This window comes from Musa acuminata, chromosome BXJ1-2 (assembly GCF_036884655.1).
Source record: "Musa acuminata AAA Group cultivar baxijiao chromosome BXJ1-2, Cavendish_Baxijiao_AAA, whole genome shotgun sequence".
NCBI classification, from domain to species: Eukaryota; Viridiplantae; Streptophyta; class Magnoliopsida; order Zingiberales; family Musaceae; genus Musa; species Musa acuminata.
The window spans coordinates 22,053,606-22,074,619 of NC_088328.1; the positions used below are offsets into that span (position 1 = coordinate 22,053,606).

The 21,014-nt window shown below is 41.4% G+C and overlaps 3 protein-coding genes and 1 long non-coding RNA gene across 6 annotated transcripts; 1 reads left to right on the forward strand and 3 right to left on the reverse strand.

Moving 5' to 3' along the window:
- Positions 1-285: 285 nt before the first annotated feature.
- Positions 286-1,029, reverse strand: LOC135612584 (calmodulin-like protein 3). Its single transcript, XM_065109045.1, has one exon. It carries the CDS (start codon positions 858-860, stop codon positions 408-410), a length of 453 nt encoding a protein of 150 aa, XP_064965117.1. The 5' UTR covers positions 861-1,029; the 3' UTR covers positions 286-407.
- Positions 1,030-1,247: 218 nt separating this feature from the next.
- Positions 1,248-4,698, reverse strand: LOC103973030 (linoleate 9S-lipoxygenase A). 3 transcript variants are annotated; one of them, XM_065092530.1, is made up of 9 exons: positions 4,401-4,698; positions 4,053-4,327; positions 3,720-3,960; positions 3,283-3,627; positions 3,123-3,208; positions 2,964-3,053; positions 2,582-2,880; positions 2,250-2,513; positions 1,248-2,181 (listed from the first exon to the last, which is right to left on the reverse strand). In XM_065092530.1, exons 1-9 carry the CDS (start codon positions 4,579-4,581, stop codon positions 1,407-1,409), a joined length of 2,556 nt encoding a protein of 851 aa, XP_064948602.1. In that variant the 5' UTR covers positions 4,582-4,698; the 3' UTR covers positions 1,248-1,406. The 3 variants fall into 3 exon arrangements, with proteins under 3 accessions (XP_064948602.1, XP_009385766.2, XP_064948607.1); XM_009387491.3 differs by having other exon boundaries at positions 4,053-4,333; XM_065092535.1 differs by lacking the exon at positions 3,283-3,627 and having other exon boundaries at positions 4,053-4,333.
- An 11,833-nt stretch (positions 4,699-16,531) lies between these two features.
- On the forward strand, positions 16,532-20,073 carry LOC103973043 (protein FLOWERING LOCUS T). Its single transcript, XM_009387510.3, has 5 exons — positions 16,532-17,495; positions 18,231-18,292; positions 18,379-18,419; positions 18,796-19,012; positions 19,783-20,073. Exons 1-5 carry the CDS (start codon positions 17,304-17,306, stop codon positions 19,808-19,810), a joined length of 540 nt encoding a protein of 179 aa, XP_009385785.1. The 5' UTR covers positions 16,532-17,303; the 3' UTR covers positions 19,811-20,073.
- On the reverse strand, positions 17,503-18,891 carry LOC135598555 (uncharacterized). The gene is made up of 3 exons (XR_010481592.1): positions 18,396-18,891; positions 18,215-18,284; positions 17,503-18,134 (listed from the first exon to the last, which is right to left on the reverse strand). It is a non-coding gene; the product is annotated as an uncharacterized LOC135598555 (long non-coding RNA).
- Positions 20,074-21,014: the final 941 nt, after the last annotated feature.

Genomic DNA, 21,014 nt, shown 5'->3' on the forward strand with positions numbered 1-21,014 from the left:
CAGATTTTGAAGGAGATGATTTTGCCACAATAGATTGAATTTTATGAAGCTTATATGATAACTTTTATCAATCATCCATCACAAGGGATGTGCAATACACGAAGAATCTTGTCATACCCAAAAGTATGGAAACATATGTCAAAGCTAAGCAAAAAAGATTGACATTAAGGCAGTTGAAAGAAACGCTGAATAAAGTCAAACCCCTTTACCAAATTAATCAGGTTGATTTGTTGTCCCGTCGATCCTTCTCTCTCATTGAATTCCAAATTCCTCAGCAGTGTCTGCAACCCTGTGCGTGAAGAGCATCAACCTCCCCGTCACTCTCTGCTTTCTTTCGTCCTTCTTCTTCTTCTTCTTCTTCTTCTTCTTCTTCTTCTTCTTCTTCTTCTCCCACTATGAGGCTGCTACTAACTCAAGGCCGCGAACCCTCCGCCCTTCATCATCTGCTTGAATTCCTTGAAGTTGACCTTCCCATCACCGTCCACGTCCACCTTGCTTATCATCTTCCTACACTCCTCCACGGTGCGCCCTTGCTTGAGGCCCAGCGAGCTCAGCACCGACCGCAGCTCCTCCACGGTGATGAACCCGTCCCCGTTCTGGTCGAACACGTTGAACGCCTCGAGCATGTCCTCATCCTCGTCCCGCTCGCCCATGATCGTCTGGTACAGCGTCCCGAACTCGTCCACGTCCACGCACCCGTCCCCGTTCACGTCGATCTTCTCGATCATCGCCGCCAGCTCCTCCTCGGGGATGTGTATCCCCAGGTTCTTGAGCGAGTCCTGCAGCTCATTCTTCGTGATGCTGCCGTCGCCGTTCCGGTCGAACATCTGGAAGACCCGCTTGAGCTCCGACGGGTCCATCCCTGTCGCGGACGACGCCAGTCTCGCGGCCGGCACCTGAAATATGAGATGGTGGATTTCCAAAGGAGGAGGAAGCAGATGTCCTCGGGCACCTTCGCGGCCAATTTGAACCAGCAACAGGAGGAATAGGATGAGGAGCGAGCGAGCCAACGTAAATGCAAGAGGAGGGAGATGCGCTTCTCCGAGAGGATATAGAGGAGGATGCTATTTAGGTGGTGGCAAGAAAAGCATATCCCTACAGAGACAGTTGGCGTCGGAGTCATCTCCATTGCCCAAACCACTCGAGTGGCCACGAGGAAATTAAGGTGGTTACAGTTATTATTATAGTTATTATCGTTTTTTGTGGTCTTGACAATCAATCCATGGAGGAACTAAATATGGCAATAGTTATCAAACAGAGAGAGGTTTAATATTGGTATATAAACAAAACAACACATACGTGCACAATAAATCCTGGAAACATTACTGCATCAAAGGAAAGATCTAAACACACCACTGCATCAAATCCAAGCATGTGACAGCAGAGAAGGAAGACCGCTTGAGATGCTATATCGAGACACTGTTCGGGATCCCTCTTCCTGTGACCCCCTTTTCGGCGCCAAGATTTGAAGTGTCGGGATAGAGCAGCGTGTAGGGCACCTGAGCAGGTCCGCATCTGTTCTTCAACCCTCGGTTGCCGTTCCTCTCCTCGATCCTCTTCTCCACCTTGCGGAGGTCATCTCCAAACTGCTGGAACATGTGGAGCACGTGGGAGTCGTCGGTCCACTCCGAGGACGCCCTCTGGCCCAAGTACACCTCGTCGGCGGTGTGGCCGGAGAGCACCTCTATCAACGCCAGCCCCAGCGTCGTCGTGAACCGGTCCGGCACCATCTCAAGGAAGTACTTGTCGGGGTCGCGGAGGTACTCCGCGAACTCCGGCGTCCCCTCGTGCGGGATGAACTTCCTGCACCGCGTCGGTCGGTTGGGAGGGTACCCGGCGTAGGCGAACTGGCCGAAGTTGAGGGACGCATGGAGCGCCGACGCGATCCAGATGAGCGTGGTCAGGGTTTGGGACAGGTTGGCGACGGAGTCGAGAGGAAGCCAGCAGCCGTCTTCGTCGTTGCGCTTGTCGCCGTGGCCGATGGTGCGGACCTCGTGCCACCATGACTGGATCTCGACGTCCGAGGCGACGGAGCGGTCGTCGGGGTAGAAGTAGGCGCAGTAGTTGGTGACCCACGTCTTGATCGCGACCCACACGTCGAGGCCGTCGATGGCGTAGGGGTAGTCTTCGAAGCGAAGCCGGACGCCGGAGGGTTCGCCGGGGTCCTCCAAGGCAATGCCCCTAGAAATTTGACACCGAGCAACGAATTAAGCTCGACATCGTGGCGATTCAAATGGATCTCTGATCACCTTTTTAGAAGATCCAAAGGCAGGGCTTGCTCGCGAAATCGCCAGTTCCTGTAGATGGCGGAGGACATCTCCAAGGCGAACTTGCCCGGGAACATCGTCATCTCGAGGATGCCGCCAGCGTTCAGAAGTATACTCCGAGCAAGTGAGTTGATGTGCATGGTGTCTTTGAAGTGTGGATCGAGCAACTTGTAGATGGGGTGCATGGCACTCAGCTGCCTTCTCGTAGCTATGATGAAGGGTTCGACTGCCGCATGGGTATGCAACCTACACGGACACGAACGAAGCTTTGCTCACTGCAGCACCTGACAGCTTTAGATTTGAGGTCAACTCACCAGTGACTGATTAGCTGATGGTGGCCGGAGTCGTTCACGGCAACATGAGTCTTGGCGAGCTGCCACAGCGCTCTTTCACCTCCCTGGCTTGACGGCAAGAACACCCGATTGATCTCTGCCCTTTTCCCGTCACCAGGTAAGCTTAGCTCGATGGCCAAAGGCTTCAGGGTTTGATCATGGCGTAGGAACAGGAGAGTGCGAGATGCGTATACGCACACCCCTTGCTTGTTTATGCGCCTCAAGTACTGCATTATGTAGTCGTGGTGATCGAGAATGAAGATCCTGCGTAATTCCACAGCCTGCAAGAAGAACAACCTTCATCATTTTGCTCAGTCCTTCGTGTTCAACGAGCTGTAACATTAGATGGAGGAGAAGCTCTCACCTGATCGGCACTCAGACCTTCAAGGTTCTTCTCGATGTGCGAAGCTGTGATCGAACTAACCTTCCCTCCTCTTCCCACAGGTGGAAATCTCTGCATTAAATCTTGTCCGGATTAAAGAACGGTTTACTAAATGCAAAGATTGAATCTTTTTCTTCCTACCTCCAAGCATCTGATCACTGCCGGGTTAAGCCCAGCAAGCATCTCCCGCCCGAACTCCTCATCGCTCATCCATGCGTTTTCATCAGCTACAATGCAACAAAGCAAACATTAGATACTTCCTGCCAGAACCTAACATTGGTTGATAGTGTAATTGGCTCACTGGCGATGACTTCCGGAATAGGGAACTTCAATGGGTTCTCCTTCACTACACGAACGACTTCCTTGATGAACTCTTCAGGAACAAGAGCCTTCAGCTTCTCCATTACCACGCCCTCAAGGATGCTTCTCTTATGACTGCTGTAGAGGTCCTTCCTCATCTGCCCAAACGACTCGAAGTTCCTTATAGATCCTTCGAACACTGACTTCACTTCGGGGATCACAAAGTGCACGATGGCTCGGATGGAATTCGATATGAACTCCGAAAGCTTGACGGGGCTGAAACGATCGTCGGGAGGGACGTAGAAGTCCAAGTTGATGATTTTCTTGCGAGTCTCAGTCGCCCGATCTTAGAGAAGAACTCAGCGCATAAACTTATGGTAAAGTATGGACGGGGATTGGCATCAAGAAGGTGACCAAAACTTGGAGAGAACGCTGTACCTTGATTGCTAAGGGGTCTTCCTGTTCTGCATCTGCGAGGGTATGGGTAGCTCCTTGTTCCTCCCAGTATGGGTCTCTCATGATGAAGTCCTTTGTCTGGGTCTCCCAGATCATTGTAGCGGTCATAGTCATATATGCGTTCCCATTCCTTCCTCTCCCCTCTTCCGTTCCCTCTGAGACTAGCGAGCTCCTCTTGCCGGAGGCTCTGCAGGGCTGCTGGTGTCTGACTTGGCAGGTAGCTCTGTGATCGAACACATGGATGGCGAGATGATGATGCAGAGATACTGGTCTAGCAGTAGCAATGGCGCAGATCAACGGTACCGAACAACTTACGGTGTTGGCGAAGAACAAACGATCGACGTTGGTCTTGATGATTGGATACACCCATGAGTTGCAGTCGAAATGAACAGAGCGGTTCTCAGACACCTCCAAGGTGACAGATTTGAGCAAGAACTCACGCCGTCCCCTGTTCTTCACAGCTATCGCTCCAGGAGTGCCGAAATCTGCCTCGAGGTAGAAGACGACGTCGTAGGTCGTGGTTTCGACGCCGTCATGCTTCGTCTTCTTGCCGTTTCGAAGGCTTGCCTCCCTGCTCAGCTTGCCGAAACCTGTGTCTATAGCACAAGAGTAGCAGAACTGCAAGTTTCGTTACATGTCCATTAGACTACTGAGATCGCTTACTCTCATCAGCTCGAGTGATGCTGTAGAGACTAATAGCAGTCGATTTCGCAGGATTGGATCGTCCGAAGGTCCGGTAGACGACGACCTCTCCCCTGAGGACAGGTTGAGTTTCATATCCGGCCAAAAGATTGAGGTGGTGAATGACCTTTTGGCGCAAATTGTCCCAGCAATCTTGCAGCATTTTCTCGATCTTTTTGCTTGATTTCTACCGATTGGTCTCTTTGCAGCTCTCCCAAGTAATCCTCAGCTTATATGGACGCAATGAGCTTTAAGGATCGATTGTTCTGCAAGAAAGATGAACACATGACTCCCAAGGATAAAGCCAAAGAAGGATTATGCTGCCTTTATCTTTACTCTTGCATCAGATTCTTAGACTTGCTGTGGTTTGAGTTCAGGAATAAAGACATTGCGTTCTTAATCTGCAGACAGTGAGATTAGTACTGCAAATGGACGTATAATACAGAAAACTGATTGCTTGATTAGATCTGCATGGCTGATGCAGATCATGTGGTCCAACATGCAATTAGACGAAGACTCAGAAATCTCACCTATTTGCATTGAGACTGATACAAAAGGGAGAATAAACAGTTGGAGGGAACAAGAAACGCTGCAGCGTTCATCAACAGATCAAAGATTCCTCCGACTTTTCGAATATTAAAGCACCGAAAGGTACAAGCTTGCTTGCAGTGAGAGCTTCTGAGAAATATAGTTTCATAGAAAAATAGACAAAATTGAAGAAAAAAAAGCATGCAACGCATTGATTGTGATAATTTAAATCAGTTAATTACGATCAAGAAGGTTGCTTCCATTGCAGCAAAAATCTACTATTCTGGTGGAAATTAAATTAAGCGAAAAAAAAGGGAAGTTATCGACACCATGAGATATCTACTATAAATGAAAAATGATCGAGGCTATCAAGCAATACCCTGCAACAGGATATTACCTGCATGAGTCAACTTGCATCGTAGGAAACTGCACGAGTCGATCCGTGCTAACGGGGGCTGTAATAAATGGTTATCTATATGAATGCGTCATAGAATGATGTACAAGCAGTCCCTATTGTCCACGGTCCCATCCTATTGGCTCCACAGGTATAAAAATCGATCTTTGATACTCGAATGAGGACCAAACTCTAAGTCCCAAAAAGAGTTATAGTTTCTACTTAAAAACTAATCCGAACATCAAATAAGTCACGTCAGGAACCCTCTGACACTAATCTATGATGCACGATGCTGGAGAGATCGAGCTCACATAAGCCTCGTCTCAAGACAACCACAAAAGTTTAAAGGCCACCTCGAAGCTGCCCTCGTCGCCTCCCATACAAACCCTCTCTCATCTCACCTTGGGAGAACCTTCCAGGATGACCATGCATATTTGGGATAGTACTAGGTCATTCGATCTCCGATCAACAGCATCAAGTTGTTAACATATAGCAATGTCCAGATGTTACTAATATACAATATAAATACTCCAATAATACATAACCAATCAACTTCAAGATTTAATATCTTCCTACAAGTTTTTCTTTATTTTTATTCCTAAATTTTAATCATAGAGTAGGTCCTTTGGGTTAATTATATTCTTTATTTCCTATAGAATCATAATGTGTAGGTTATTATGTATTCAATCTATTTTTATTGATGAATTTATTCTAATTTTGGCTCAAATATTTATTTATTTGAGAGTAAATTTTCAGAAAAAAAACACTAACTTTAAGAATTTTGCAAAAGCATCTTAACTTTTATAAATTCTCGAATTTGGATGGAAATGGTTTGTGAGTGGAGTTAACCATTTGGATAATATATCCAAATCTATTACTCCATGATCAAAATGAATTTCTCAACAAATAAAGTAAATAATACCAATATAAGCAGAGGAAATAACATAGTATTGTCCACTTCTTCAGGGTACATGAAAGTATACTTTTTTTTCGAAAGAAATATTAAAGTATCATATGTATTTTTTTATATTATTATCAATTTTATACATATCTTTTGAAAAAAAGAAGACCTTATTATTCATAGCACTCTTTTTTTTAAACAATCATTGTACGTTTATTGGCTATCACTCTCCACCCAACTTCTGACTATGCCTTTACTCCATAGATCACCCCTCTCTACCTTGAACATATGCTCGTCGCTTGCGATGCAAGTGTGCTCACGTGTGGCGATGACCAATGACAGAAGCCTCCCTCTCGCTAGACCCAATAGTTGCCTCTGCTCTCCTTTGCCCTACCCTACCAGGCTGGTCACTCGCAGTTCTCATGTGAGGAAACATGGGACACAAGAGTCGCCACTATATTTGTTGATCTCATCCCTACACTCCTCACTCGCAACTCTCATGCAAGAAAGGAAGAGTTGCGAGAGCTACAAGCAAGGAGCATAACGGTAGAGTTGGTAGAAGTGACATAATCCTCACGCTCTCTCCTTTCTCACGCGAGAGCCGTGATCAATAGGTCTAATGGGATAAAGGAGAGATGAGGTAGTTGTTGAAGTTCAATCAAAGCAGTCATGTGAGAAATTCTCAAAATTAGAAATTTATTTTGAAAATTCGTCCTTTATTTTATCCGGTATTAATTCCAAATACGAATATTTAATTTGATTTAAAACGTATTACATATGTATATTTACTCGCAAAAATGGATCCACAATAATCCAATGTTATCTTGCTCCGTCGTACGAATTTACCAGGCAACGAATGGTTCAACAAGTGGTCCCCACGGTGAGTCCATTGCACGCGGATCGGCGAGACCGGAAAAGCCAAAGGGTAAGACTCATTCTCCATTTCATGTCGTGCATCATGACATCATCTCGTCACAAAACGCATTTAAAAGCTCCCGCCAACGAGAGAGAGAGAGAGAATGGGAAGTTATCGCTTGGAAAAAGAGTTGGCGAAGGCGGGCCAATGGAGGGCTCGAGAGTTGGAGGAGAGGGAGAGCGAATGAAACTGCAAGGGGTGGGAGGCGGCGTGGCCGAGGAGGAGCCATCCCAACGGCGTTACTTTGGAATGCTTCGTGGGGGCGGGGGAGGGATCGGATCAGGGATCCGAGGGCGGAAACGGCGTGGGGAGGGCGAGGAGCCTGACCGACGACGACTTGGAGGAGCTCAAGGCGTGCTTGGACCTGGGGTTCGGGTTTACCTACGACGAGATCCCGGAGCTCTGCAAGACGCTGCCTGCTCTCGTGCTCTGCTTCTCATTGAGCCGGTCGTTGGAAACTAGCACTGCCACCGTCGCTTCGTCTCCTATTGCCAATTGGAAGATCTCCGGTCCTGGTGAGATGAATCTTCTTTCTTCTTTCTTTCCAAGTCCAGCACGCGAAGGTTTGTGTTGGTTGAGATCTTGCAGCAACAAAATTGATTAATGTTGTTTACTTACTCGGGAAACCCTTGTGTTGGTTATCAATCATCAAGTGCCTTTTATATTTTACCTATTTAGTAGATAGATTAATGCTGTTTGCTCTATTGGGAGATCAAGAGACCCTTGTGGTTGTGATCTATAGATGAAATGTGAAGTGATACCTAGCATTTCGGGTTTTGATCTTTAAAGGATTATAGGATCGTTGGTTACCAAAGGAGGATGTTTAGAAGTAGTTGCTTTTTCTGGTAGATTTTTTATTGAGTCGATTAGTGTTCAGGGTTTGGGGCAGATTTTTTATGATAAATTCGTGAGAAATTGCAGAGAAAACTTGAACCATGTTCCTAAATTATAGAGTTATTAGGCTTGAATAATTAATTACTTTTTTTTATTTTTGCATAGGGTAAGTGATGAAAGTGGGATTCGAGCCTAACGATTTATTGTCAAAGTCTTTACCAACTAGGCTAGTTGACGCCTTAGATAAACTGTTGCTCTCTTCAAGCCTGTTCTGTTTTGGTTTTTGGTTGGTTAGGGATATTTTTTTGGCAAGTATTCCATGTCTGCTATTAACTTCGTTTCCTTTCTACCAACTTTTGTTGCATGGCCTTTACCAGTTATTTAATTTTATACAGTTCATTAGTACATATTTTAGATGTAGAAGATGATTGGAGGGTGCAACATACTGGTACATGAAAATTTTGTTGATGCACAATATACATTGGAGCAATATCATGGCATTCTTACATTCCATTCGGTTTTCACAGTGTTACTCATTTGCCGGCGGTTAGTATAAAAGAAAATCATCATGCCTTTTTTCATTCTCAACCTGCATCAAATTATTGTCTAGTTTGCACTGTTGTGATGCTAAGCAACAAGGCAAAAAAACTAGCTCCATCATCCAATCATCATGTTCTTTATTCTTCTGTTTGTTAGTCTCTGCTTTTTTATCATGCCATGATCTTCTTTTTCCCTTCATTTCATTGGATGACAATGAAAATAGCTTCTCTCATCTTTACCCTCTTTCATGCTTCCAGGTGACCAACCTGAAGAAGTTAAAGCAAGGCTGAAGTTCTGGGCCCAAGCAGTGGCTTGCACTGTTAGATTATGCAGCCGATGGATTATGCAGCTGGGGATATCTTTGGTGGCAACAAATTGTTCTCCTTGATGATTACCCTCTGCTTCTGCCTTGTTTCTGTTCATGTCATCTTAGATGCTCCACTACTCATCTCCTCGGGCACAGCACGGATGGAAACTGATGCAAATGAACATAGATGATAAACATAAGTGTTTCTGAATTCTGAATAAGATAATAATACCGTGCAGATTTGCATTTGTAGATAGACTTACATTTACTTCTTCTGGTATACTGGTTCCCCATGTGCAGCATACTAGATAGAAGGACACAAAGCTTAAGATCTGGACATGCTACATTCGCCATTGAAGCAATTGAGTCGTCTGTGCCCTGATTTGTTCGTTAGCCATGAGAGCTTAAAATGTTAACTTGCTGCAGCTTATAATGAGAGTCACTTATCGATTCATTAGCCAAGGTGATTCCAGGATACTAATTCCCACATAATAGGCAATTCTTGCAGGCATCCCCAGTCCCCGTGTAACGGCAGGCGTGGCTTTCCAGGTTGCAAGCAAATCGATGCCCTTGCTGAGGTTTTCTCATCCTTAGATAAGAAGCAAACTATGTACAAGGCTTGTGCTCATGTCACTAAGAGGTATGGACTTCAACATCTGTATATGTGGACTTATGTTCTTACGATGAAGCTGTGAGATTGTTGAACTTAGATTTTCTTTTGATGGTGCTTTAATCCTTGTGGCATACTAATCATTCTAGAGATCTATTTCTATAAGACATCTAAATTTTCATGAAAATTATGTAACTAATATATAAAAGATGTAAACTATTTAAAAACAATAATAAGAAGTAACAGAGACTAGTTCATTGAGAGAATAACCCTAATATAATTATTATGAGTAAATTTTTAATCACATGAAAACAAAGACATAATGGTTGAAGTGACATTTTGTCTATGACTAGTTCTTCCATATCTATTTCTTCTAGTTTTTGTAACTAATAATTATTGCCAAATCTACAGAATCTTTTTTTTTTTTCTTTTTGGTTTCAACTCAATAGTGTTATGGCTTGTTCATATTTAATGGCATCCATCACAATTAGTATACGGTTGTGAACCTGTGGCTTAACCTGAAGTCTTAGCTGGAAGAGTATTCTAAAAAATGGCAAAACAATATGACGAATAAAGCTTAGCTATGTGCTTATCCTATTGAATAATAAGAAGATATTTGTAGAAACGAAGGTTTAGAGGGGCTATCTAAGGAGAGATGCTTATATGCAGGCTCTTATTTGTTGGGATCCTTATTTTAAATCTTAGACTTAGAATGCAAGAGAATACAAAGGGAGAACTATGTTGAATGTATTTGCTTTTGCATTTCACAATGTATTTTTGTTGTATAACATTTTACCAAGTGGTGTCATGACCTAGTCTAGCAGACTAACCTATAATTGGGATATAATACATCTAGAATCATTGAAATCAAAATGCCTAAGTAAAATTAATAGTAGTAGATCTAACTAGTCTTATATTCTAATTCACATCTATTTTACTATTGGGAAATCAAAATCACCCCCATTAAAATGCTCGATGTCCTTGACAAGACCCAATACATCAACCCTAGAATCCACCTCTAGAATTCTGTTAGTTCTCTAGGCCAGAGAAAACTCCAACTGAGCTTGCACAAGGTAACTCTAAATTTGGCATGCCTCAGACCACATAAAGTGCCCTACAGAGATGCTCTGATACAAATTATGTGATCTGGCCCAATAAATATGTCAACACGAAGATTTGGAAATAATGGTCCTAGTACCACATGATCCAATATGCTTGAGCCTAAATTGTTAGTAGTGGACTTGTCTAGCATTATATACTAAGTGAGTGGATTGTAGATAAGGAGGCTCAGTCTCTTAGGGGGAAGTTTATCGATTAGGATATTCAGGAGCATCAGCTGACTTAGAGTTGGGCAGTAAACTTTTCTTGATTTTCTGAGTTTTCATATGGTAAGGATGACGCATGATGCTTGTTACAAATGAAAAGTAATGAATGCTTTTATTCAATCTTAAACAAAGAACTCAACAAGATACGATTTGTCAAGTGGTCCACCTTATCTCAATAGATAGGTACATGACTATGGGTACATTTGATGATTCATAGAACTGGCCAAACCGGAGGATCGAATGCGTGTGCAGCATTTTTCTACTCTGAGAGAAGGGTTTATTGTGCTGAAGTATACAACAAACTAGTGTCATATATCACTTGTAATATTCTCAATTGAATAATAGAAATCTTCGTTGTTTCAGTACCAGTTGTTGATGTACATTATTATTAGTATGCTTTGGATTTGGGAAGTTAATATACCCCTGTGGTTTGTGAATGTTTAGGAAGATATAGCTGCCTTTTTTAGAACATATTATTGGACTCCAGAAATTTGAAATTAAGGTAGTCATGTTATTATCAGTAGTACTATAAGTAGTTTTCTAACAAGATATTTACTATTTTAAGAGCTTTTGGCATCATGGATTTCCTCTTATGGCTTTTTGTTTTATGATAATTTTTTACAACAGCTGTAGACAAAGTGGATCAATTATTTGTGGTAAGCCAGTTTTTGGGAGCTTAGTGCCATCCCCCTGCCATGTGCATTTCCAGAAGGCACAGAGGAACATCTCACAAGCTTTAAGAAAAAGCTGGACTAAGGCATCCTCTTTAAACGGGCCTACTCCTTTATTTAGTTTGCTGATCATTTAATTCATGTCTCAGATTCAGGCTAGAAGAAAAGAAGCATTGAACTGTGGTGAACTTTGATCAGAAGAAGGAAATAGTTAGTTGAATTAGTTGAAGTTTGTATATCAGGAACAAAACTGTGTATGCTGCTGTCTTTCTTGACCTTCTGGTGAAAAAAAGACTCATTGATCAGTCTAAGCTGGACATAAGTTAGTGGATAAACCTGCATCTGGATTAATCTTTTGTGCAAAGTGAGGAATGCTCGTGTTCATATATTACTTCTCCAAGCTTCCGTGTATGTATTTGTCATTCCCTATTGGTTCTAAGTCTTATGTTATTATCCTTGGGTTTTTATAGAACTTTATACTGTATTTGATATTTACCACCACAAGTGTCAGGAACTTCACCTAATTGTTTATTCTCATGTTTTCTCATGTTGTTGCATTTGGATAGTTATTTGCTTGATGAATGTAATTTTGTTACCACGCTTCTGAGAATCCTAGTCTTGATTTAGAACATAAGGTTATTGATTAAAGATTCACGTTATATTCCTCATTTGTGTTCATCATTGTCACAGAAAGCAGATGCAGTTAGCAATGCGCTTGCTTGGTGGAAAATTAGCAGCAGATGAGTTGCAGTCCTACATTATTGGCAACAAAAGGCATTAACATGTTAGTGCTCTGACACAATCCATATGAAATATCTCATCGGTTACACTTTGGGTTCTGCATACTGAACATTTCCAGGGGACTGTGTGTTCCTGAACAATCTCCCGCGCCATTTGACTTCCATCACACCGGTGACTACTGTTTGGTAAGGTAACCCTCTCTACCTTTGTGCTGTGAGTTCTTTAGTATTTTCTGTCATTTGTGCAATTTTCCTGGATTAAGCAGCCCACTAAAACACCACCTTATTTTTTTCATATTGGCATTCAAGCATATGCATTCTAATATGATATTAGTGAGGTAGAGATCTGAAGCTTACTGTATGATAAACTCTCAGGGTTTGGAGCCTTCTCTAACATCTTATCGAGAGGACAAGTAGAATGTGGACACATCCATCTTGGAACATGACCAAGACCTTTAATTCTGCTTCCACAGGCATCCTAGTTTTCCTACTTTTCTTGAACTCTATCCCCAACCCAAAGATAGGCATCCACATTTTGGTACCAGATAGGCTTGATCAAACAGTGCAATATCAAGCTTCTATGGCTTGAAAAGTATTGTACGGAAGAAGATGACAATCGAGTTTTATGTAGGGTATCAATCACCAGGCCTGATGTTTGAATGAGTGCAAGGGAGGCTCCTTTTGCATTGTTTATCCATAACTAATGCACCTCAGAGAATAAATTTTGCCAGCTTTCTGTGGATAGAAGCATCCCCACCTATTTAGATTCCATTTTGGAGCTTTTGTTCTTGGGCAAAGGAGTTGCTTGGGCAGTAGAAAACAAAGAGGAATCCATGGCTCTCCATCTTATGAATCCTTTTGGGGGGATGGTGGATGGGTTTGACATAGGTGGTGACTGCAAAAGTCCTGTTTAAAGCCACTTTGGCATGTGATCATGGAATACATGATGGATTCTCTCATATCTAGGATTTGGATGATGTCATTGTCTAAACAATGGGAAGAAAAAAAGAAAGTTCATCTTTTTGGGTCCCTTGCAAATTTTCGTTTCAAGATCCATCGGTTTTTTCTTTATGAAGCCACTGGGACATCATTGTGGGATATTCCATAAATATCTTGCAACAATTTAGAAGATGAAATCCACAACATGGTCTTGCTTGGGTTTCAAAGTCTTTCAACTATTAGTTCTTGTGATAAATTGTGCTACAAATGCAATTAGATATGGTCATGAAGTTGCTTGTCCTGATAGAAAACATGGATCAGACCAGAAAAGTGTGCCAAGAACAAGAGATCAACACTTTCTCTAAGCATACTGCCCGGCGTTTAAATAATATTCCAACATGTGACCACAACAAAAAGCAAAAGCATCAATGAGCACTCACCGGTCAAACTTAGGTGACAGGAGGAGCAGTCCTGTTGAGAAGGCATGGGATATATGCTTAGCTCATTCATAAATATTAATTAGCAAAAGTTTATCCCCTGTTTAAGTTTTTTAACCCCTAATTATTAGGCGTGAACAATATAATACCATGACTCTCTTCCAGGCCTCTGTGGATTTGGTCATTTTGTAACTTTTTCAGCTCTTGATTTATTCATGTATGCTGAGGGAAAGATGCTGGTGTAACAAGGTTCTTTACACCTAATCATTATATATATTGTTATTACCATCACATATGGAGTCTCTTCTTTTACCTGCATGTGAATATATATATATATTTTTTGAAAGCAGGGAAAATATGCTTAGGTTTGTTATCAATTAGCAAAAGTTTATACCCTGATGGGGTTTTTTAAGCCCTAATTATTAGGCATGAACAATATATTATGTCCCTTCAAGGCCTTGGTCATTTTGTGTCTTTTTGACTCTTGTTTTGTTCATGTATGCTGAGAGAAAGATGCTGATGTTACTTAATTCACATATTTTGACTCTTTTTTTTTTTTTTGACTCTCTTCAAGGTTATATATATATATATATATATATATATATATATATATATATATATATATATATATATATATATATATATATATATAATGACTAACTTTTTATAATTTTTTATATTGCTATAAAAAAATATAATCAAGCAGCTAATTGGTTTGTTAATTAAGCTAGAATTAATTAATCTTCTTTGATATGGGTAGATAATTATCTCAGATTTATCTCTGTTATCATACAATGATCTTAAGAGAATTTTGAAGTGATAATATATTTTTTTCAAAAAATAAACAATATACCTCTGTGGCTGCTGGCTCATTTTATCTTTTTGACTGATGTATGCTCCAAAAAAAATAAAAAAAAAAGATGCTGATGTGACAAGGTTCTTTATTCTTGATCATTATATAAATTATTATCAGAAAGATCAACTTTTCATATCCTGTGAAAAATTAAACATTGATCTGCTTCGGCACTCCCAAGATTACAAATTTAGATCTTATGATGCATTCAAAGTTCTTGGTGTTTGGTAATCAGCAATTTGATGGCAGGCACACATGTATGTCTCGTTCAATTTCTAAGCTCAACCTCAACGACTCCATGTATGTTTGGATTTAATGAGGTTAGACATACGATAAGACTTGTACCCAAAATGACGCTTTCAAAACACAAATAAGTTTTTTGTTCGTCTGTAAAATCATCAAACATGTTATAAATTTTGAGTTAGATCGCACGACTTTTTTGATATCATTTATTATTAGCATATCATCCTCTCCTTTTCCACCATTCTGTGGTTTGCAGAGGCCAAAGTGACAGGACAAGATATGGAGGCAGATGCGGTGGAGGAGACGATGAAGAAGATGACGGCGTCCGTACTATTCTCGGCGACGGATCACCATCAACTCGAGAAACGACAAAGCGGGCAAAAAGACAAACGGTATGACTGAAATATTATTCAAAAATAAGAAAAAAAAATATATTTTTGTTTAGTAGATAAAACGTTTAACTTTTTTCTATATATAAATTACAGAGCATCTAAATCATTAGGAATGTTAGGGATGAAAAGATGGAAAAGAAAACCTTTAGTCTCAAGAAATTTGTGGTCTTAAGGCATCACTACAGAAACCCATGAAATATCAAATATAACCAAAGATAACAGAGCAAGTAAAAACACACATATTTATGCATGTGACAAACAATAAATTGCTCACTTGTGATATAAGTTACCACCTTCCATTAATCAACTATCATACACAAAGTAACACCCATCTTTTTAAGCTCTAATTAATTATGTGACACTTTGATTATTCAATGTGAAGATAGCTTGTTGAATCTTTGATGAACACACATTGATCTAAATTAGATCGTCATAGCAAAAAGGATAATAAGGAGCCCAACCTTTGGATTAGATCAACCTAACTCTTGTGTTTCTTGGAGATTGATGGATAGTGCAAGGGTCTCCCTGTAGTTTTGTCCCCCACCAGATTTGGCATGTAAGAGGAAGGTGGCGTTGAGATATGTGTTTGGATTTGAGCCACAGTTGATTTCTGATTCCTTTTACCTTATTGGGAACCCTAGAAGGTCACTACTTTGCCTGTCCTAGCTTGGCTAGGATTGGTTGGAATTGCTGAACTGTGCCCTGCATGATCTGCTGGATCCCCTCCCCAACCACTGGAGGTAGAGAGAGAGAGAGGTGACAGTCACTTGCAGAGTATTACCAGACTGCAACACAATTCATGGTGTGGTTTACTTCACCCACATGTTGAGTTCTTCTGCACACAAATAAGATAAGTGCACATCAGAATCATATGCCTGAAGAAAATGTAAAGAAACAACTAAAGATTGCTTGATATGCTGAGGCTGAAAGAGGAAGAACTTCCAACAGATATAATGTAATGCAAGAAAGAAGAATCAAATAGTTACTGCTGTGGATTTAAAAATTGCCTTGCTATTAGTAAACAATGCAATGGCATGCAGAGGTTGAAGATCCCAAACTACTTGTGTGCTAAAAGTAGACCATCATGAATGACCAATAATTGGGATCAAGAATTTTTAGTGGCATCATTATTTTATTTGAGCTAATGCTTAAAAAGGAGTACAAAAAAAGATGGTTTACCATTTGTTGCCGCACATGATAAAAGGTCCTGCATGCACATTCTTTTTTGTCCTGAGAACGTTTCCATGGGAAGAGTTGTCTTTTGCTCATTCAAGATCAGCATTTTGGTTGGGGGTGGCGAATAAAAGCAAACCATCAGCTTGCTGTGATTATAATCCTGCCGATCTTACCGGATTGAAGATTTGCTTCTCGCTCAGAGGATTGAGCTCCAAGGAATATATGCATACCTGACATGACAATCAAATGTCTCCCTGGATTTGCAGTTCATGGAAGAACACAGCAATGAAGGCGGAGACAAGTAATATCACGATCTTTCGTAGAAGTCGGCTGGCAGTGGAATCCAACAAACACCATGATCGCCTAGATTGATTCCTCTCTATCTCTTTTATAGATCACCACTTCTTTTTTCTCCTCATGCATCATCTTCTGCAAGCTGAAACCATGCTACCTTTCACACATCGATCCTTTCTGCTATATCATTCCCAGATCGCTTTAGCAAATTGCAGCATGGTACACCGATGGGATGACAAAGACCAACCGATGAACTGCAGTGATGGAACTGAAATATGTGGGTATGATGTCACATTCCTGCCTTTGAGCCCCAAGCATCTCTTTAAAGCCATTGCTAGTAGGCGCATGCAGCTGATAAATTCCGAGGCGCCGTCAGCATAGACAGATCTGAGAGAGGAGATTGGATGAAGGCAAGTCAAAAGGCAACCCACTTTTTGCTGACCATATCATTCATCACTCAAGAGGTTCCAGATTTAGAGAATAAGTCGGCAGATATATTCACTATGCAATCGATCCACTTGCCCTTGTGAAGGCTCAAAGGGTGGAAGATCTTCAACATTTGCACTGATGAGTACTCGGTCTACACTCTCTAGTGCAAAAGTAGATTCCAGTTCCTATGGAGCCTGGAGTTTTGAGTGGGTGCTCCAATCATTTAGCTGCTGTATAAATGGGCACCTCATCTTCCAATGCCATCACAGGAAGGACCATCCGAGTCTCCCTCTCTCTCTCTCTCTCGTTCCCACCCTCTCCTCTACCACTGCCAGTAGCTCTTCTCGTCACTAATCATGTCGAGGGATCCGCTTGTTGTAGGCAATGTCATAGGTGATGTCTTGGACCCATTCGTCAAGTCCGCGACGCTGAGGGTGATCTACAACAACAAGGAGCTGACCAATGGATCCGAGCTCAAGCCGTCGGCGGTGGAGAATGAGCCGAGAGTCGAGATCAGAGGCCGCGATATGAGGAACCTTTATACGCTAGTAAGTGCCAATAAGTTGATGATTAGCTAGCTGCATGATTAAGAGAATGAGATCATACCAAACTTTCTGGCTGCTCTTGCCTCAGCAGCTGCTGTTCCATGTGGTTGAAGTCTCGATAGTAATTGAGCCCAGCCCAAGATGTCCTGTTCTTTTCTTGTGCTCTTTCTCCAAGAAAAGAAATCTAGGACGAAGCAGTCATCCCACCGTGAGTACAAGAATCATAGGCCAGTAGTTAGATGCACTGTTGGAAATGACCGTCGAACTTTTTTGCATTCCTGGCATTGCCCAGGATGCATACACTGCATTGATAAGACACCTTGACTTTCCTTTTCTGGATACTTAATCTTCCCAATCATGCTGACATCTGTTCATCTTTCATGCCATTTCAAAGTAGATACTAGTGACTCTTGTTTGGCCATTCCACTTAGAACAGTGATGTAAGTCTTGTCTTGACCAGCCCACCGGTAGATGCTGGCACTGCTTGGTCAGTGAATGATAAGGATGATCGGTGACTTACTGCTTGAACTAGTTGTGGAGGGACAAGTGTGGCTCATGTTGGTGTTTCATGCGTTCCATGTCCAAATCTGAGGTGTGAGGGTTGTGCATTCTGCATGGCTACCAAAGAAGAAAGAACCATTCCTGTGGATGGAGTTCATAAAATTTAGAGGTTTTAGGATTCGTTATTAAGAATAACTATCAGTATTGATTGACTAACCAACCTGATGATTTTACAAGGTCATGGTGGATCCAGATGCACCAAGCCCCAGCAATCCAACCGAAAGAGAGCACCTGCATTGGTAAGATCTAATTGTATATTGGTGGTAATGCACAAAACAGGAAAATGGAGAATCTACTCATGGCTCTTTTGATGTACTTTATTTAGGTTGGTGACAAACATACCAGAAACAAAGAACACCAGCTTTGGTGAGTGAGAACAGCAGCATGACAAGTCTCCAATCCTTCATCATGCATCTTTTACTGTAGAATCTATACTAGCTGAATGGCATCCACAATGGCTATTTCTTCTATCACTCAACTTCATCTAGAGTGAGAACAAAATATGAGCCATGCCTATCAGAAATAAGCCAAAGATGAAACTTTTTTTTTTTGGCCTCATCCGAAAGGCATCATCAAGTAGTCTTGTTTGATGGAAATATCATGATAAAGTCATACCGACCAATAATATGTATCGAGATAATAGGAAAAAAAGAGAAGGAGGAGATATCAAGAAACAGAGCATGTTGTAGTATCTGCAACCTCTTCCACCAGGACCTTTAATTATCTTCTTTGTTTTTTTCAGGCAATGAAATTGTTTGCTATGAGAGTCCACGGCCGACAGCCGGAATTCATCGCTTTGTGTTTGTGTTGTTCCGGCAATCGATTCGGGAAACAATCTATGCACCTGGATGGAGGCAAAACTTCAACACCAGGGAGTTTGCAGCACTTTACAACCTCGGGGATCCTGTTGCTGCGATGTTCTTCAACTGCCAGAGGGAGAATGGTTGTGGTGGAAGAAGGTGCGTTTGATTTGACCAACAGAGTTAAGATAACAATTTTCAATCTTTTTCTCTTCGGCATGAAGAAAATGCTTATAAAATCATTCAATTCAGAAACTCATAATTGCAAACATAGATCTGTATGCAGCTTAACCATTCATCAGGTTAGCCAGGACAAAGACTGAACAAAACCTTGACTGATAACTAGTAGTTCCAGATCCATCAAACATATGCAAGAATATTCTGTCACTACTATATTTCTCTGTTCATCAACTGATATTTGTGGTCCTCTTTTCCAAGTTGCCAACCATTAGATACTCCAAACATTTAAAATCAAATCATAACTCAGCCATGTAGAAAAATCTATTAATACTCATAAATTATATAAAGGCATCATTCTCCAAGCAATGGACAAAATGTCTAAGATTTCATCTCATATGTTCCTAGGGATTATCTCTACAAGAAGGAAAAACAACTTCTATATCCAATATGCACATCTACTGTTAAGAAAATGAATCCTAAAATGAATGGATGGTTTCATGTTTATGCATCAAATCATTGTTTATGATGACATAATATGCTTATTTCGCTGGAGTTCAGTTATGTTTTACTCCCTAACATATTAATGAGCAATTACTTTAGACAAGAAGAAATGTGAAAAAAATTATTGACTCAGACTGTTTTAATTCATGAGAAACAAATCCCTTATTACATCTCAACTCCATTACACTTATGGAAAGAAACAAAACAAATATTTCTCCTTAATGACTCTGTGCTTCTTTCGCATGAAGGTACCAATCTGTCAGTGGATGGACATAATGGTTTCCTGTGAACGGTCTAGAGGCTGGCTGATACTCCTCCAATGAGACTTAGACTGCAGCCATGCAAAGAGTTATAAATGTACTAATGTCTGTAGATTTAATGTTTTCCTGAGTTTACTCTCTGTCTAAGTTTGCATCTCATATGCCATAACTTTAGTGCCCATAAGCATGCTTTGTCTTCCTGATTCAAACAACCGAAGAAGGTTGTGTTCCAAACAAGTGGTTAGCAATTACTAAGGAATTACTTGATTGGCATTTGCACATGCCTATGCATCCTAAATGCATCCTACTTGCTTTGACATTAGCACCAAAGCAATCCTTTTCAGACTATGATATGAGGAGATTAAGAATAGTGTTGCTCCAATTCACATTCAATCCACAAAAACATGCATCTTCTCAAAATTAAGCACCTTCAATATAAACTGGGTGATGGAACAAGTCTGTTCCACCACCATCAGTGAGAGGGAAAACTTATGCAAATTTTGGCCAAGGCATCTATATGAGTCACAATCCACTCCAAAAAAGCAACCTTTTACTACTCTTATCATGGGAACTTGGCCCACATCGATTTGAAGATCGAATGATGATCATGACAACAAGTGTAACAAAGAACTAGATAGCCTTCACATCCTCTAAAAGTTAGTATGGATGCAAAAGATTCAAGGAACACCCAAAGCGAGCTCTAAGAGTATCAACTGCAGTGGTAAAAATGATTCCCCAACCCTACATATAGGAAATTAAGGCAACAATAGATATATGCAGCAAGTACTCAAAGAAGAATCATGTTGATCTGACCTTAAGCCTACGAATCGGAGCGAGTAGTTCCATTTGCCATCACAACCCAAGTCCTCAGTGGCTTCTTCATAGCACCAAGCAATGCATTTGCCACTGCATGCCAACCGTGGAATTGGCTTCACAAAGACCACATCTCCCATTCGCAGCACCAGAGAACTCGAACTATGGAAGCAAACGACCCCGTACACAGCCAACATGACAAGATGCTTCACAGGCATCTCATCAAACAGGACGCCTGCATTCTTCGTGATCCCCCCCGATCAGGCGATTCTACCACCGCGCCCACCATAACCTTCGATCATTCGCCGCAGGCAATATGAAGATTTCAGGGAATTGGCGTTGGTGGGAGCGGTGGATTCACTCGACCTATCACCAACCTTTGGCCGACGAGTCTCGGTGAGACCGGA

Coding starts and splice junctions, on each gene's coding strand:
- LOC135612584 (XM_065109045.1), bottom strand. CDS start 860: ATGGACCCGTCGGAGCTCAAGCGGGTCTTCCAGATGTTCGACCGGAAC.
- LOC103973030 (XM_009387491.3), bottom strand. CDS start 4,581: ATGCTGCAAGATTGCTGGGACAATTTGCGCCAAAAGGTCATTCACCAC. Junction 3,628..3,719: donor AAGACCCCTTAGCAATCAAG/GTACAGCGTTCT, acceptor TTCTTCTCTAAG/ATCGGGCGACTGAGACTCGC. Junction 2,881..2,963: donor AAGGTCTGAGTGCCGATCAG/GTGAGAGCTTCT, acceptor TTCTTCTTGCAG/GCTGTGGAATTACGCAGGAT.
- LOC103973043 (XM_009387510.3), top strand. CDS start 17,304: ATGTCGAGGGATCCGCTTGTTGTAGGCAATGTCATAGGTGATGTCTTG. Junction 18,293..18,378: donor GAAAGAGAGCACCTGCATTG/GTAAGATCTAAT, acceptor TACTTTATTTAG/GTTGGTGACAAACATACCAG. Junction 19,013..19,782: donor AATGGTTGTGGTGGAAGAAG/GTGCGTTTGATT, acceptor TTTCGCATGAAG/GTACCAATCTGTCAGTGGAT.